General features: G+C 35.8%; 1 protein-coding gene across 1 annotated transcript in view; it reads right to left on the bottom strand.

Annotated features, from left to right (window-relative positions):
• LOC144257160 (broad substrate specificity ATP-binding cassette transporter ABCG2-like) overlaps window positions 1-16,838 on the bottom strand; it is a 46,447-nt gene that overhangs the window by 7,759 nt on the left and 21,850 nt on the right. The window contains exons 6-8 of the mRNA XM_077803121.1: window positions 15,490-15,641; window positions 13,437-13,684; window positions 450-533 (exon numbers count right to left, since the gene is read on the bottom strand). Coding sequence (XP_077659247.1) covers window positions 450-533; window positions 13,437-13,684; window positions 15,490-15,641 — 484 coding nt within the window. The remainder of the gene's footprint in view (window positions 1-449; window positions 534-13,436; window positions 13,685-15,489; window positions 15,642-16,838) is intronic.

The raw sequence follows: 16,838 nt of genomic DNA, 5'->3' as shown, positions 1-16,838 counted from the left end.
CTTAACACTTAAATATCTACCAAATCTCCTGAATTTTCCTAGAGAGGGACTTTATGACCTATTACTTTCTCAAAACCAAAGATAATTCTCAACCCTTTTATTCCTCACTTTCTCTGCAAAATGGGGACTTGCTGACCACACCCAAACCTTGATACTTTTTTTCCCTTAGTAGCAGACCTCATATGCTCTTGGTTTTCCACTCCATTGAAGACTGCTTTTCTCAAATAATATTGGTAAACTCTATCTACTTTAAAAGCTTTTGTTGTACAAGATAAATAGACACAATTTAAATATGACAATTTTAAACATAAGATATGGGAAAGAAATGAGAAGAAAATAAATTTTCCAGTTATCCCCATTATGAAATCCTTGGCCCAATTCTGGATGTGACCAGTTTGCCCACCAGGCTGCAATGCCCCTTCCATGAACAGAGTCCAACTCACACAAACCGCTTCTTCTGGATCGTGAAGAGATCCACTGCCAATGTTCTTCTGCGACACAGGTAGACCATCAGGAAGAAGAGCATCAGTGCTCTGTCAAGAGAAAATGGGAATAAAAGCAGCTCAGTCAAATCAGGGCTCTTAGGCTGGTTTCTTTCCTCAGAACTCCTTCCAGAAGTAATGTAAAATCAAAGACATTTTTTTAAAAAGTGGAACTTTTCCATTTAAATAGACAGGAAAGCATCACCCCATCAGGGCTCTCCCTGAGTGTCCTCAGTGGTGCCCTGGTTACTCCACACTATAGTACATATTGAAATTTCTGTGTGGACTGCTGTGCACTGACTTATATTCACTAAAATTCATATGATAAAGAAATAACCTCCAACGCAATAGTACTGGGAGGTATATTTTTAAATTTTATTTATTTATTTATTTATTTATTTTGTAAAGAAATGACAGTGGAATGCATTACAATTCATATTATTACACATATAGACCATGATTTTCATACCTCTGGTTGTATATAAAGTATGTTCACACTAACCCGTATCTTCATACATGTACTTTGGATAATGATGTCCATCACATTCACCATCATTTCTAACCCTATTTCCCATCCCTTCTCCTCCCACCCCTCTGCCCTATCTAGAGTTTATCTATTCTTCCCATTCTCCCATCCCTACCCCACTATGAGTCAGTTACCTTATGTCAGAGAAAACATTTGGCACTTGTTTTTTTGAGATTGGTAACTTAAGTAATGAGGTTTAGGCAAGGTCATGAGAGTGGAGCCCCCATGATGGGACCAGTGCCCTGGTAAGAGCAAGAAACCCCAGAAACTCTATGCCATGAGAGATGCAGGGTGACGGCGCCATCTATAGGCAGAGCGGGACCCTCACAGGAGCCACTGCTGGAAGAGAGCTCTGAACCCAAACTCCCAGACTCTACAACTGAAACAAAACAAAGTTTTGTCCTGTAAGTCCCCGAGTCTGGTGCATTGCTATGACAGCCTGTGTTAACACTTAGGTTATAAAATACTTTCACCTTGAATTTAACTCACAAAAATCCAGAGTATCATTCCTAATGTATGAAGAGAAACTTTAAGTTAAATAGAGCTTCAAAGGGTTAAGGTATTCAATTCAATTTGGTTTTGAAGTAAAGTAACAAAAGAGTAAAGGCATGTGGAAAGAAAATGCCAGAACTACACAAGACCACAAGAAATCCTGGACACCATCCTTGATTTGGAACAACCACCTTCCTATGGGGTTTCCAAAGTGATAAAAAAATCAAACTGATGTTTACTCATAATAAAAATCAATTAGATCACCTGTGTGAAGACTGTTAATATGTATATCAGTAAAATAATTGAGGGTTAGAAAGAAAAGTGTTCGGCTAGTTTATATTTCAAGTGAAATAAGGATTCCATGGGAGTTTGCCAACATCCTTAAAACATGGGCTTCCCTGCCTAATCAGACACCTAAACTGATATTACTATAAACATGTAAAGAGAGGATATATGTACATCATTTAAATTACTTAAAAACAAGAGAAAGTTTTTCAAATGTAAACACAAGTGAACAATTCCAACTGCCTTAAAGAGTTTATAGAAAACTTTTTATTCATGCACATGAGAATGTTTATTTGAAACCTATACATCATCACGTTTTCCCAGCCTATATCCATGTTATAAAAACAGCTATCCTCCCTACAAGCAGTAAGTACACTTTACTTCATTCATATGTGGGTGTGAATGTGTACTTTCAATTTAAATAAACACTCTACATCATCTCAAATCACCCACTTAAGTCCATCCTTTTCCACAACAGCCTCTCATCAACAGAAAATTATGGTGCAGCCTGGCTTCTCTAGAGAGATATTTATCGCACCTAAGAAATGAAGAACTAAGAATGCAGGCTGTTTTAAATATGAAAGTTCATCAATAATTAAAAGAATAGAAAATAGTCAGGTGCAAGAGACAAACGGCCAAATAAGTTTTAGTACATAGTAAACCTAATATCAAGCTGAAGGTCCATGGGGAAACAATGGAATAGAAGAAAAATTCAATTAATTTTTTTCTCACATTTAATGATACAGTAATATTCATAATTCTGAAAAAGGAAACAGTAAAATCCTTTCTAAGACAGAAGATGATTTACTTCATAATAAACAGGTTTTTATTATGAAAAATGTTTAATGCACTCAATGATTTTTAAGGTGGCAATTCATGTGCCATGTATAAATACAGATCAGATTTATTTTTATTTGTAAATTGACAAACTATACTCATACATTTGTGGGGCACAAAGTGAAGTTATCCTTCAAGAATTCAATGCTAGTTGGGTATGGTGGCTTATACCTGTATTCTCAGGCACTCAGGAGGCTGCATCAGGAGGATCACAAGTTTAGGGAGGCCCAAATCAACTTAATGAGACTCTGTCTCAAAAAATGAAAAAGACTGAGAAAAAAACATCCCTAGAGAGTAAAATGTCAAAGAATAATGAAATGAGTCTATTATGGAGATCCATTACTTTTAAAGTTCATATACTTTAATTTCCATCATTTTTATGGTGAGAACATTTGGAGTTTATGCTCAGCAATTTTGAATTCTACACTATTATGTACTGCATTCACCACCCTGTTCAATGTATCTCAATAGAAAGAAGATCCTATTCTTCCTGCCTTCCTGAGATTTGTACCTTTGCCCTTCACATACACCATTCTGGCATACACCATTCTACTCTGTCTTTAAAAGACTAAAAGTGTCAGAATTTACATATAAGCAAGAACATGTGGCTTTTGTCTTTCTCAGTCTGGATCGTTTTACTTAGCATAACGTTCTCAATTTCGTCTATGGTGTCACAAATGGTAAAATTCCTTTTCCTGTGGCTGAACAGCATTCCCTGGGGCATTCACCCATTTTCCTTATCTGTTTATTAGCTGTCAGACACTTAGATTGATGTCCAAATTGACTATTGTGCACAGGGCTACAATGAACACGGGAGTGAAGATCCCTCTTCAACTAATTGACTTCAAATATTTTGTGTGAACACCCTGAAGTGGGATTAATAGATCCATTTTTTTAAAAAAAAAACATCATTTTCCTAATTTGTTTACCTGTCAAAACAACACATTAAGGCTATAAAGTCAAAGTGGCTCACGCTCTACACAGGATTCAAACCCAGTTCCTCAGTTACATAGGTAAGAGGAATTGCTAAGATACCACTTGATTCCAAGAACAGTCCTAAACCACTGGCCTTCACAGCAATGTCAAATGAAGGATGGATATTCCTGTCCAAAGAAAGTTCTAACCCCTGGTTCCAGAGAAGAAGCTGAGACTTCATTTTCTTACCCAAACAGTCATCACTAATCACCTGATCATCCAAAGCAGAGGTAAATGAACCATACACACAGAGGCTACTCTCACATAGTCCAAATATTCTAAAAAAGTAGGTAATGATAGTCAAAAATGCAAATTAAAATAATGTTAGTGTCCAATTTCTCCAGAAAACATCTGAAGAAACGACTACACTCATGAATTTCTCTGAAGTTTTTGACCTAAAGCTGTGATGGTCAGGTTTTCACTTCTTTCAAACTGCAGTTGATGACAGATTCCTCAACACAGTCTTCTTGCTGCACAGTATACATGTTTCATGGCCTCAAAACCCTGTGATTCTGCTGATCTTTGTTAAGAAATAGCATATACACAGGGTACAGACACTAACAGTTGTAAAAAAAAAAAAAAAAAAAACAAATCCAGAGATCTCTTCCTGAAGAAGGTAAAAAAGTGACTTAACTCTGGAAAACATATGTAATAGTCATCTTTTTGTAAGAAAACACCATCTACTTCAACAAAAAGGAAAATTCACTTTAATAAATAAATTGAAATAAAGAATTTTTATGGTTATTTTTCATTCAAAAACAATTTGCTTGTATCCAGAGTTCACTTCAGGCTTTTGGTATGCATCTTGCTGCTCAAACACAGGAGGCTTTTTTAAAAACTGACATGTCTTCCTTTTCTTTTCCTTAGTCTTTTCCTTTCCTCCTTCCCTACCTGTGGGGATCAAGATTAACACTGTTTCTCCCCCAGGATAGTTGTCATGTCCTTCAATTCTTGGGTTCAATTCCCAGCACAAAAACAAAAACAAAACAAAACAAAACAACAAACAAAACACCATCTCATTATTTGGATCAGAATCAGCATCTGGGACAAAGATCAAGCTCCAAAGTTCTCAACAGTAAAATGGAGGTGAGACCACCCACTTCTCTGGCCCTTGGGAGTTAACATTAGCTATAGATGTCAAGCATGAAGCTCAGTGCCTAGTGAGAAGTGCTTCTGTATACATGAATTGTGATGAGAACCATGAATTCTGAAATGTTGAGAATCTATGTTTAGAACATGAGCAGCTGTTTAAAATGACACCTAGGAATAGAGTTTTAAGGGCACATTATGACTGAAACAAGAAAGGAGCACGACACTAACGTAAGTGCTTTCCATACAGAGTTAGGAACAACTGATTCCCATCCATACATCTTACACTCCCAAGTCATACAAACACCAAAATTGAGGAAACTCACAAACCACCAAAGAAAAGACAGCAAAAGTATATTTGAAAATCAAAAACATCTCAGCATAAAAGGCATTATGAACTGAGTGCAAAAAAAACTCCCACAAAATGGAATAAAATATTTGTAAATCATATATCTGAAAAATGAATGAATAATCCATAACTATAAAGAATTCCAATCATCATCAACAACAAAACACCCCAAAACCAAAGAATGCAACTTAAAAATTGGCAAAGGACTAAAAACAAACATCTCTCCAAAGATCATGTGGATCTCTGTTATTTGAAAACAAAGTAAGTTTTTGTGAGAATGAGAAGATATTGTAACTTTATTGCTGTTAAGAATGTAAAATGCAGTAGGAGAGGCTTTGGCAGGTATTCAAAAAATTACCACATGACCCAGCAATTCCACTGCTGGGTATCTGCCCCAAATGACTGTTGAAAGAAAGATTCAGACAAGTGTGTGCCCACCCATAGCAACATGACTATAAGAGCTCAAAGGTGTAAGCAACCCTGATTTTCAGCAATGGATGAGTGGATAAATACAATGTTGTTTCTACACATATATTATTTGGCTTTAAAAAAAGTATATAACCCATGCTTCAACTGGAAGAAACTTAAGGACTTTATGCTGAGGAAAATAAGGCAGTCATGAAAAGACAAGTATTGTATGACTTCACATTGGTAAGTTTCCTAGAATGGCCACATTCAGAGACAGAAAGTTGCAGATGGTTGCAGAGCTGGCAATGATGAGTATGGGTAGTTACTCTAAGGTGGGTTGAAGATTCCACCTGAGAAGATAAAGAAAGGGTCGGCAGTTGGATGGTGTTGACAGGTGACAACATAAATGGACATTTTGGTACTAAACTGTGCACTTCAAAATGGTTAGGATATGTCCGTGACGTGTAATTTACACACGTACATACATATGTGAAACCGAAAATTAACTCTTCCATTCACGTTTCAATACACTATCTGATCCTACCCCATAATAAAACAGCAATGTTTGCCATGTATTGTCATAAATTCAAATTCTGAATAGATTTTCATTAGTTACATCAAAGTAAGAGCATTTTCACAAAATTGAGATTCAATGGGACTTCATAACCCACTTGAATCTAATGTATGAAATATGATATGTAAAGAGTTTTGTAATGTTTTGAACAACCAATAAAAAATAAAAATAAATAAATAAAAAAATAGAAATTATAAAATTCAAAAAAACAGAAAAATAAAATTGAGATTCAAATTTACTTAACTATTTCGAATTTCAGTGCAATCATCTCTCAGCAAAAGGATAATGGTGCCTGTGACCAGTCCCAAAAACAATGTGACAATTATCTTTTCAAAGAGAAAAATGAAAATTAGAAAGAAAAAATTTCAATTACACGTAAAACTTATTACCTAGTCAAATCTCTCCACTGAAATACACACTTTAAATGGATTGGCCAGAGTAACTGGGAATTATCAGACAGTGGTTATTATTAAAACATTTTCTAAATTAAATTGAGAATGTCAGGATTCTGTGTTCTGGGTACTGAGAGGACAAGACAGCAGATGACTAGACGAGATAAGAATCTTCCCAGTGTCTACCAATCTCTGTCCACAAATACCATACAGGGTAGTTGTGTGAGGAAGGCATATGAGGGAGATGTTTTGGGAACAAAATAAGAATGCTGACTTAAACTGAATTTTCAACTTTCATGCCAGTGAATGTGTACAGCTTTAAATTTCAAGAGATTCAAATTAAAACAAGATGACTTCACTCTAATTGTGAGAAATAAAGGAAATTTCAGGGCTGTGGATGTAGCTAAGCAATAGACTGCTTGCCTACCATGTGCCAGACCTGGGGTTTGATCCCCATCACTGCAAAGTAAAGAAATACATAAAATTTTAATGCCACATTCAAATTCTAAGAATGGAATTTTGAATGATAAGGAAGAAGTGGAATGCACCTAGCTAACATGTGGGGAATCACCACCAGCACAGGAAAAGTGCATTGTCACTGTCACCAAAGTACTTGGCCAGATGGGGTTACCCAAATCCTCCCATTACCATCTCCGCTCATATTTCTTGTCTTTCATTCCCAGCCCCTGAGACTTACAGATAACTTGACACACCTGAGCTGCCAATTCTTTGCCTTTCCTACCCATCTTCACCTACTCAGTCTATATACCTCCCAGAGAAAATGGAATAATATTACATTTCCTCTTAGAATAAAAACTCTCTTAAAGGTGCTTCAGTTGGCAAAAGATCAGGGTTACATTAGAACATATTTTATGTAAGGAATTCTTATAATTATGTGAGTTAAATATAATAATACAGGAGATAGGAATGTAAAGAAAACTAAATACCTACCAGTTATCTTGCAATAATCAAAGTTTTAAAAAAATATCTCAATATTACAACAGTATCAAGCCATGAACTAATTGGTAATGGATACTTGGCAAAAATGCAGGCAACATGCAAAGAAAAGAACAATGAATTGTAAAGAATAATTTGTGAAGACAGGACTCTGGAAAGATTAGTGAAATGTTTCACCTATGAAATGTCCTTTGCTAATAATACAGAAATTTGGGGTGGGCATAGGAATCCATTCCCCTGCTATATACCCCAAGACCCTCAGAATCTGTTCATTATTACAACTAATCAAATTTCCAAAATCTATGCTAATGGCTCTACCAACTTGCAGCATGCGCATCTATGCAAGAGTCTATGCTTTCCCATTGTATAACTGTCAAGATATTCAGACTTCAAATTAGACACTCTGCATCCTTCATTTCTCTTGCATTCACACTTCATTTCTTTCACTGACTGAATATTATCATTTGGATATTCCTTAGTGATTTTTAGCCAGTTTTCAAATATATTGACAAAATGATGAATCCATGATCATTCCATGCTTTTAAGAAGTTCACATGTATTGTATCTTCTTGCATGAAGAAAAACAAAGCCATTGAGTAAACTGAACATTTCACAACAGAGTAGATGAACCTAACTATGAGCTTTTTGTATATGTACAAATGGTCTCTGTTCAAAACAGATGAAGATGAGAAATTCCTCAACTATGTCATTCTCCCTTTTTCCAGAAGTATTTAAACAACACATCTCAAGATATGGATTGATGGATATTTGTAGCTTGCACTAAAAAAATTAAAAATTGAATGCATAATATTTAGCAAGAAGAGTGAAGCCGGTGGTATTACTATTCCAGAACTTAAACTATACTACAGAACAATAGTAACAAAAACAGCATGGTATGGCACCAAAACAGACAGGTAGACCAATGGTACAGAATAGAGGACACAGAGACAAACCCACATAATTATAGCAATCTCATATTAGACAAAGGTGCCAAAAACATATATTGGAGAAAAGATAGCCTCTTCAATAAATGGTGCTGGGAAAACTGGAACTTCACATGTAACACAATGAAATTAAACCCCTATCTCTCACCATGCACAAAATTCAACTCAAAGTGGATCAAGGACCTAGGAATTAAACCAGAGATCTTGTGTCTATTGGAAGAAAAACCAGGCCACATCTTCATTATGTTGTATTAGGCCCCAACTTTCTTAATAAGACTCCTATAGAACAAGAATTAAAACCACTAATCAATAATTGGGATGGATTCAAGCTAAAAAGCTTCTTCTCAGCAAAAGAAACAATCAGTGAGGTGAATAGAGAACCTAAAGAATTGGAGCAAATCTTTACTACAAGCCCATCAGATAGAACACTAACTCTAGGATATATAAAGCACTCAAAAACCTTATCATCAAAAAAAAAAAAAAAAAAAACCAAATAATCCAATCAATAAATGAGCCAAGTACCTGAACAGACACTTCTCAAAAGAGGATATACAATCAATCAAAAAATATATGAAAAAATATTCATCATCACTAGCAATTAGAAAAATGCAAATCAAAACTATTTGCATAAGATTACTTATGCAAACTAAAGATTTCCACTCACTCCACTCAGAATGGCAGCTATTAAGAATATAAACAACAGTAAGTCTTGGTGAGGATGTGGGGAAAAAGGCACACTTATACATTAGGACCGCAAATTTATACAGCTAATATGGAAAGCAGTATAGAGACTACTTGGAAAACTTGGAATGGAACCACCATTTGACACAGCTGTTCCACTCTTCCGTTTATACCCAAAGGACCTAGAAACAGCATACTACAGGGACATAGCCACATCAATGTTTATAGCACCACAATTCATAATAGCTAAATTGTGGAGCCAACCCAGATGCCCTTCAGTAGATGAATGGATAGGGAAACTTTGATATATATACACAGTGGAACATTATTCAGCACTAAAAGAGAATAAAATCATGGCGTTTGCAGGTAAATGGATGGATTCAGACAATAGAATGCTAAGTGACGTAAATCAATCCCCAAAACCCAAAAGCTGAATGTATCCTTTGATATGAGGATGCTGTCTCATAATGGCAATGGCGCTCAGAGCATGGGAGGAATGGAGGAACTTTAGATAGGGGAAAGGGGCAGGGGAGGAAGGAAGGGGGTTTGGGGGTAGGAAAGATGGTGAAATGAGTTAGACATCATTACTATAAGTACATATATGAAGACACGAATGGTGTGAAAATATTTGGGTACAACCAGAGACTTTAAAAATTGTGTTCTATATGTGTAATATGAAATGAATTGCGTTCTGGTATCATATATAACAAATTGGAATAAATAATTTAATTAAAAAATTGAATGCATAGTCAAATATTTAGTATGCAAATATAGGCAATGAATCTCAGAGAGATTAAGGAGAATGTTGTCAAAGTAGACTTAAATGAACAATAAACCTTTTTTTTCAAATAATCCATTCATTCCTATACATTCCCAACATATCTGGTTAAATGTCAAGTCTGAATCATGTCAACAAATAACTAGTTTACAACAAAATACAAAAAATCAGGCAATAAATTAAGGAATGTCACCAGGAAAGCATTAGTTTTGATTTGAATTTTTCTAATTGCTAGAGATAATGAATATTTTTTTCATATATTTGTTGATTGATTGTATATCTTCTACATTTAAATAACTCCATTTCACAAAACTTACAAAAATAAAAATCATACAAGATTAAGGACTCAATGTCAGAGCCAGGCATGGTGGCACATGCCTGTACTCCTGGTGTATTAAGAGGCTAAGACAGGAGGATGGCAAATTTAAAGCCACCCTCAGAAATTTACCAAGGCCCTAAAACATATAGCATCACCCTGTCTTAAAAAAATGTGAAAAGGTGTGGGAATATATCTCAGTGGTATAGCCTCCCAGTGTTAAATCCTCAGTACCAAACAAAACAAAACAAAACCCCACTTATATCAAGGATCAGTAAACTATGGGCCAAAACCCAATAGTTTGGTTTTTCCATTTTTTTTTTACTTGGGAGGTAAAAGGTCAAGAATAATATTTCTTTCAATAAGAATTTCAAAATCAGTGTCCTTAAATAAAGTTTATTGGAATGCTGCAATATTCATTTGCTCATATGTTAGCTGTGGCTGCTTTAATCATGAAATGGCAGAGTAGACTTTGTGAAACAAATGAAATATGTGGCCATGAATCTGAGCCTTTACCTAAAAGGGTTTGCCTGCTCCTGAGCTAACATTTCAACATTTAAAATCCTGAACAAGGTTCTTCCATTATGGTAGAGACTATTGCTTCCCTGAACATTGCTGGAATTGCTTTTGGAGAACCCAGTTCAATGATGAGACAAGTAGGCTGAATGTGCTATCTGGAGGCTCTGGGCCTGCTGTTTGACTCTTAAGGAAGCCAAGGCTCAAAACACTCATAATCCTGATGTAAAAACACCTGTGTTCTAATAACATCTTGCCCAAAATACCATATTTTTCTTGGATAAGACACTTAAAAATCAGTTTTAGAGACATGTAAGAAAAGCCTAATGAATAAATCACTTTGAAGAATCAACTTATTATACTGCATCTTCCTGTTGAACAATGGGCTACCAAAGTTCATGCATCTAATTGGCCTGACATTTTTCCAAATGATGTCAAATTGATGATCTAAGAATAAAATTTTGTCCTTGAACAATGGGACACAATGAAATGCCAAATCACATGGACTAAAGAAGTCTGAAATAATGAATATCATCACTGAAATGGGGATGCAGGCCCTCAGGTACACCTGGAGAGCAACAATACTTAAATATGAAAATGTGGTGCTTATGCTGAGAAGTCAGTTTATTAAGCCAACAACATGCCATATCTTAATACACAGAAATGCAATGATTGACAATGAAAATATCAATAAAATAATAACCATCTAAATTGATTTCCCTCCAAATGTTGGACAATATTAACCAGCTAAATTGATTTCCCTCCAAATGTTGGACAAATTAATTGAAGGAACAGTGTTTTGTGTGACATAGGGATTAAGATTAACTAATAAATAGGCCAGAGATATAGCCCAATAGCAGAGCACTGGCCTAGCATGTGTGAAGTTCTGAGTTCAATCCTCAGTATTGCAACAAACAAACAAGCAAACAAAACAAAATAAAATAAAAACCTGGAGGACTGAAAACACCTACCACACAGTAGATCAAAAGGAGAAAAGAACACCATCATATCTTATTTAAGGCAATTAACCCCACCATGAATATTCTTGTTGTATCTGGTTACTTCCTGTGCATAAACCACACATACTTTGAGTTATCTATTGCTTTGCCAATATTAAAATCTCTCAATGATGAGTTTCAATCCTAAGGAATAGCATTCTGCCTACAGTCTCCTCCCTCAGACAGTGGACAGAACAAACTACCTTCAGGAATATAAATGACACTGGGTTCCTTCAACACCTGATTTTATTGGCAAATCAATCCTCTTCTCCCTATTTTGAGCCTTCTCTCTTCTTCATTTCTATGATTTCTCTCTTTCCTTCTGCATAGTTCATCCTACCATCTGACATAGTCTGTATTTTCTTTATTCATCTATCATTTCCCTTCCCTCATATGGAAAAAGATCTACACAAGCAGAGATTTTTATTTTTACTTATTTCATTCACTAGTGTAGTAGAGTCTCCAAATGGAACACATGATATTTCAATGTATCTTTGGAATGAGTCAATAAATGACAATGACAATGGACAGCTCTCAGAAAATTCCATATGTGGTTGATATTATCTGTCTGAACATTTTTAACAAATAAAATTTTGACTAACATTATCCATTATAGTTATATCTACTACATTATATCTACACACGATAATTATATATATATATATATATATATATATATATATATATATATATATATATATATCTCATCAACATTTTTGAGTTATATAGTACAAAAGCCACTTAAAGAGCTTTACATGAGTAAAAACTCAATTGCTTTTTACCTGTTGTGTTTCTCAACTTTTCACTGTGACAAAAATAAAAATTTAAAATACCAAGAAAGAACATGTTATGGTTGGACATTAGATGTCCCCCCAAAGCTCCTATGATAATACAGGAAAATTCACTGGTGAATGATTGAATTGTGTAATCTAATTTGTCTGTCCTAGTTTGAATGGACTGACTGGGCACTAACTGCATGCAGGTGGGCTGTGGCTGAAAGAGATGAGTCTCTGGGAGTAAAGCAGAGGGTGCCCTGAAAGCATTGTTCTTCCTGCAGCCCTGCTCCCTTTCTCTGCTTCTTGACCCCATCATGAGCTGGACAGCATTTTATGCTGAGCCCTTCCTCCATGATGTGCTGCCTCATCATGGGCCCAGAACAATGCAGTCACTTCTCTATGAATTGAAACTTCTGAAGCCATGATCCCCAAATAAATGTTTTTTTTTTTCCTCTAAGTTGTTTTTGTCAGGATCCTAGTCACAGCAACATGAAAACCAAGTAAGAGAGAAATTTTATTTTGACTCACAGTTTTAGACATGTCAGTTCAGATTCTGATGGTTTAAGAGTAAGGTGGGGCAGAACTTCAAGGCATGTGGGTGTGGAGGCTGATAGCTGCTTATCTCATGGCAGTCCAGAAACAGAACAAGGAAGGTGTCAGGGACAACATAACACTTCCAAGGCAGGCAACCTTGACCTACTTCCTCTCACTAGATCCTGATTGGTACAGCTTACATCACCTCCTATAATGTCATCAAATTATGAATCCATCAAAGGATTAGTCCATTGATTATGTCAAATGATACAGCCACTTCCAAAGAGCCCTACCTCTGAATATTGTTCCTTTGGAGACCAACCTTCAACCATGAGTTTTGGGGGACTATTCATATCAAAGATAATACACTAGATTGATTGGCTGTTTCTAAATTACAAACGGAGGGGGCGTGACAAATAAATGGAAGGATGGGTGGAAGAAAAAATAATCCTGCATAAGTCCATATTAGAAACAAATAGCTCTCAGATGGGTATTTCACAGCATAATTGGAAGAATTTGTCACTTACCTCATTTATACAGTGCTGGGGATTACCCGCAAAGCTTTGGAATGAACGCTTGGTGAGACTAATAAGCTGATGACCAAAGGAGGTGACATAAGGAATCTCCTTCCTGACCCAGCACCTCTTATTCTCATCCCTTTTGAATTCATGCAGTTCAGTTTTTATGTCTTTGTAGAAAGTGGACTTGGCAAAATTATTAGCTAATTCTTTTATCTGTGAATCATCTGTTTTTGAAAGCATTTCAGTCTTGTTAGCTTTGGAATGGAAGAGGATAACAGGTCACAGATTACTGCATAGAGTACTAACTCATTATAAACAAAATACTCCTGATTTCACAAGTTTTCTCTTGACCTTTTATTTGACTCCTATATTTTGAAGCTTGAGTACAAAAAGGAATTAGCATGTACATTCACAAATAAAAATGCCCACAGCACTCACTGACAATGTCTATATACTCATCACATTAATATGTAAATTCACAAGGTCATGTTTTCATGAATCACCTCTTTGCTAAACCTCGGGCAAAAAATGTGAAAATGTGAAAGGTTCACATACCTTCATGTTCTTCTGACTCTCTCTTTATTACACCATGAAAGAAGTCCAGGAATATTTCTGCAGGATTAGTGTAGGATTCACAGGGAAAACCTACAAAATAAGACACCCCAAGAACTCAAGCTGATAGTCTTGGAAGGTAAAGAAGACTTACATGCAGAGGATGCTGGAGGTGAGGGGTAGGGAAGGCAGACTGAACAAATTTTTCCTCATCTTCTTGCTCTCTTCTGCCCTCTCTAATTTATCCTTTCCTCTTCTTTATTCAATCACATAACATTTCAACAACTGTCTCTCTCAGGCAAAAAAAAAAATAAACAAAACAAAAAAATGTATTTCAAACTATTCTTGGACTCTTCAGAACATTTTACATTAGGGCTTACCTTTCATAAAAATTCAAAATCCAAGCAGCTATCAATATGCTCTACTGTTTATTAGTACTTCTTCAAAAATCTAAATGTAGATCCTAGAACAGATATTAAGTTTCTGGTGAACTGTGCTCTCTGAGTTCACCTAGAGAATACTGGAATAGCAGTAGCTATGTTAGCAGATGTTGCTTTGCAACCTACTAAATTTGGAGTTCCAAATGACCATCTCTCAAGCTGCCATAATTCCAAATAAACATCAAATTCCCAGAGAAGCATTATGGAGAGAACATGACAAGCACAGCAAACCTGACCTCTCACCTCAACATCTAAATTTGGCCTGAGCTCTGACTCTTTAGTTCATATTCCCTGGATTCCCAACTCACATGTGTTTGATGTTTTTTTTAAGTGACAGATATTTAATAAAAACAAATTAAGAAGAAATGCTTATTTACAACTTCAATTGGGGTCATGGATAAACATCTATAATCGTATTCACAAACCCTTGAAGTGAAGCAGATAGGTAAACCATTAAAGAAATCAGAGTACTCAGTCTGAAATAGAAAGAACCAGACAGACCAGAAATTTTGGCCCATTATATCAGTTTCAGGGCCAACCATTCAAGACTTAAATATTCAATTTAATGTTTCTAAGAAATATTTCCAGGAGCCCTGAAGAAGGCAGAGCAAGATTATGTGTCAGGGGAAACACTGCAATATCACAATCTGTTACATGTTTAAAAAGGCAATGGTTTGGAACTTTTCAAAAAAGTTCAACTGACAGAATACTAAGTGTGAGTCCAACATGTTAATTACTGAACTTTCAGGGAAAGGTCAACATAACTGAAAAGGAGAAAAAAGTCCCATGAAACACACACACACAAACACACACACACACGCGCACACACACACACACCATGCATATTCAAATAAGACAGGAAAAGGGGAGAGACCTGAAAAACAAGCAAATGCTGCAAAATGAAAAAGAATTCTGGCATTGAACTGACCAAAGATGTTTTAGAGTGGAGGCATCCCAGTTAAGTCTATGCAAGATCAAAGAGCATTCCCATAGCACTCCTGGGGACTCCTCTGCTTTGCCAGGAGTCTATGAATGAAGGATCTAGGGCATAAAATGTTTAACGGCACCTGCAGACTCAAAGTACTCTAAAGTCCTTTGGGCAGGACCGTGATACATTAGTTCTCCTGAGGCCAGTATGGTGAGGCTGTCAAAGAGCTGGAAGATAGAATAGCGAGGCAGATGGATGGAGAAGATGATCGTGCGTCCCTGCTCAGAAATCCTAAGTGAAAAAGGAAAACAATAAATCGTTAATTATCTGAAACTTGCTGGTACGGTGGTGCGCGACTATAATCCCAGTGGCTCAGGCGGCTGAGGCAGGAGGATCAAAGTTCAAAGCCAGCCACAGAAAAAGCAGGCACTATGCACTCAGGGAGACCCTGTCTCTAAATAAAATACAAGATAGGGCTGGGGTAATGGCTCAGTGGTCAAGTGTCCCTGAGTTCAATCCCCAGTATCCCCCATCCAAAATATCTGAACCTTGCAATATTTTGTAAAATAGTTATTTCTGCCAGTAGAGCTTTTTCTCTCAGTTCACCTTAGTTTTCTCTTACAAATTTCTCATCTCAACTCATTACATACATGGTAGTTGAGAATATTTAAATTCAATGCTTTTATTAAAAGACTAAAGAATCTTAAAGTTTATTGATTTAGCAGTCTAGAATTGACTAGAAATTGGTGAAAATGCAGTTTTCTAGATAGTTTTCCAAGACAGTGAATTCAGGGAAATTGGTATACAATCTCTGGTGGTTGGAATAGAGAGTCCATATTATTAACAAGTATCTTAGATTATCGTATACTCACTTTTGAAACTAGTTATCAATGAAGTATTAGAAGGATGGTCATATACAAATTTTCATTGATCATTTAAGTATCCTGGCTCTTTAGTAATTGGTTTTCATCCTACCTTAGTAATACATAAATACTGTTAAGCACTTTGAATGTTATTTAGCACTTAGCTATATGTTTTAGAGATAAATTGAATTTCCACAATGTTTTCACAAGGCTATTATAATATTAGTATTTTCTTCTTTTGAAATATAAAGTTTAAAGGCCAAGTAACTAACCAATGGCTTACGGTTACTAAGTGGCAAGGATGGAATCTGAGTCTGGTTTGATTTTATGGAAGAAACATTTCTCACCTACCTGTTATAGGAATTATTACTTATGGGTATAAGAAACAAAGGCAAAAAAAAACTTTCCCAAACTGTTTTGTAAATATTTTATGAGGAAAATTACTTCAATTTAAGAATTTGATAAGCACCTAGTATATCTAATATATCCAAAGATGATCTTCCTCAAAGAGAAAAAAGAGATAAGGTCTATAATTTCAATATGATTGGATTTGAAGAAGTTAATGGCTCCTTATAAACAAAAAAGGGAAAGTGATAACCCATTCTGGAGGTGATAAAAGTAGAAT

Source organism: Urocitellus parryii, chromosome 10 (genome assembly GCF_045843805.1).
Source record: "Urocitellus parryii isolate mUroPar1 chromosome 10, mUroPar1.hap1, whole genome shotgun sequence".
NCBI lineage: Eukaryota > Metazoa > Chordata > Mammalia > Rodentia > Sciuridae > Urocitellus > Urocitellus parryii.
The sequence above is the reverse complement of the archived record's forward strand: the minus strand, read 5'-3'. Positions and strand labels throughout refer to the sequence as shown.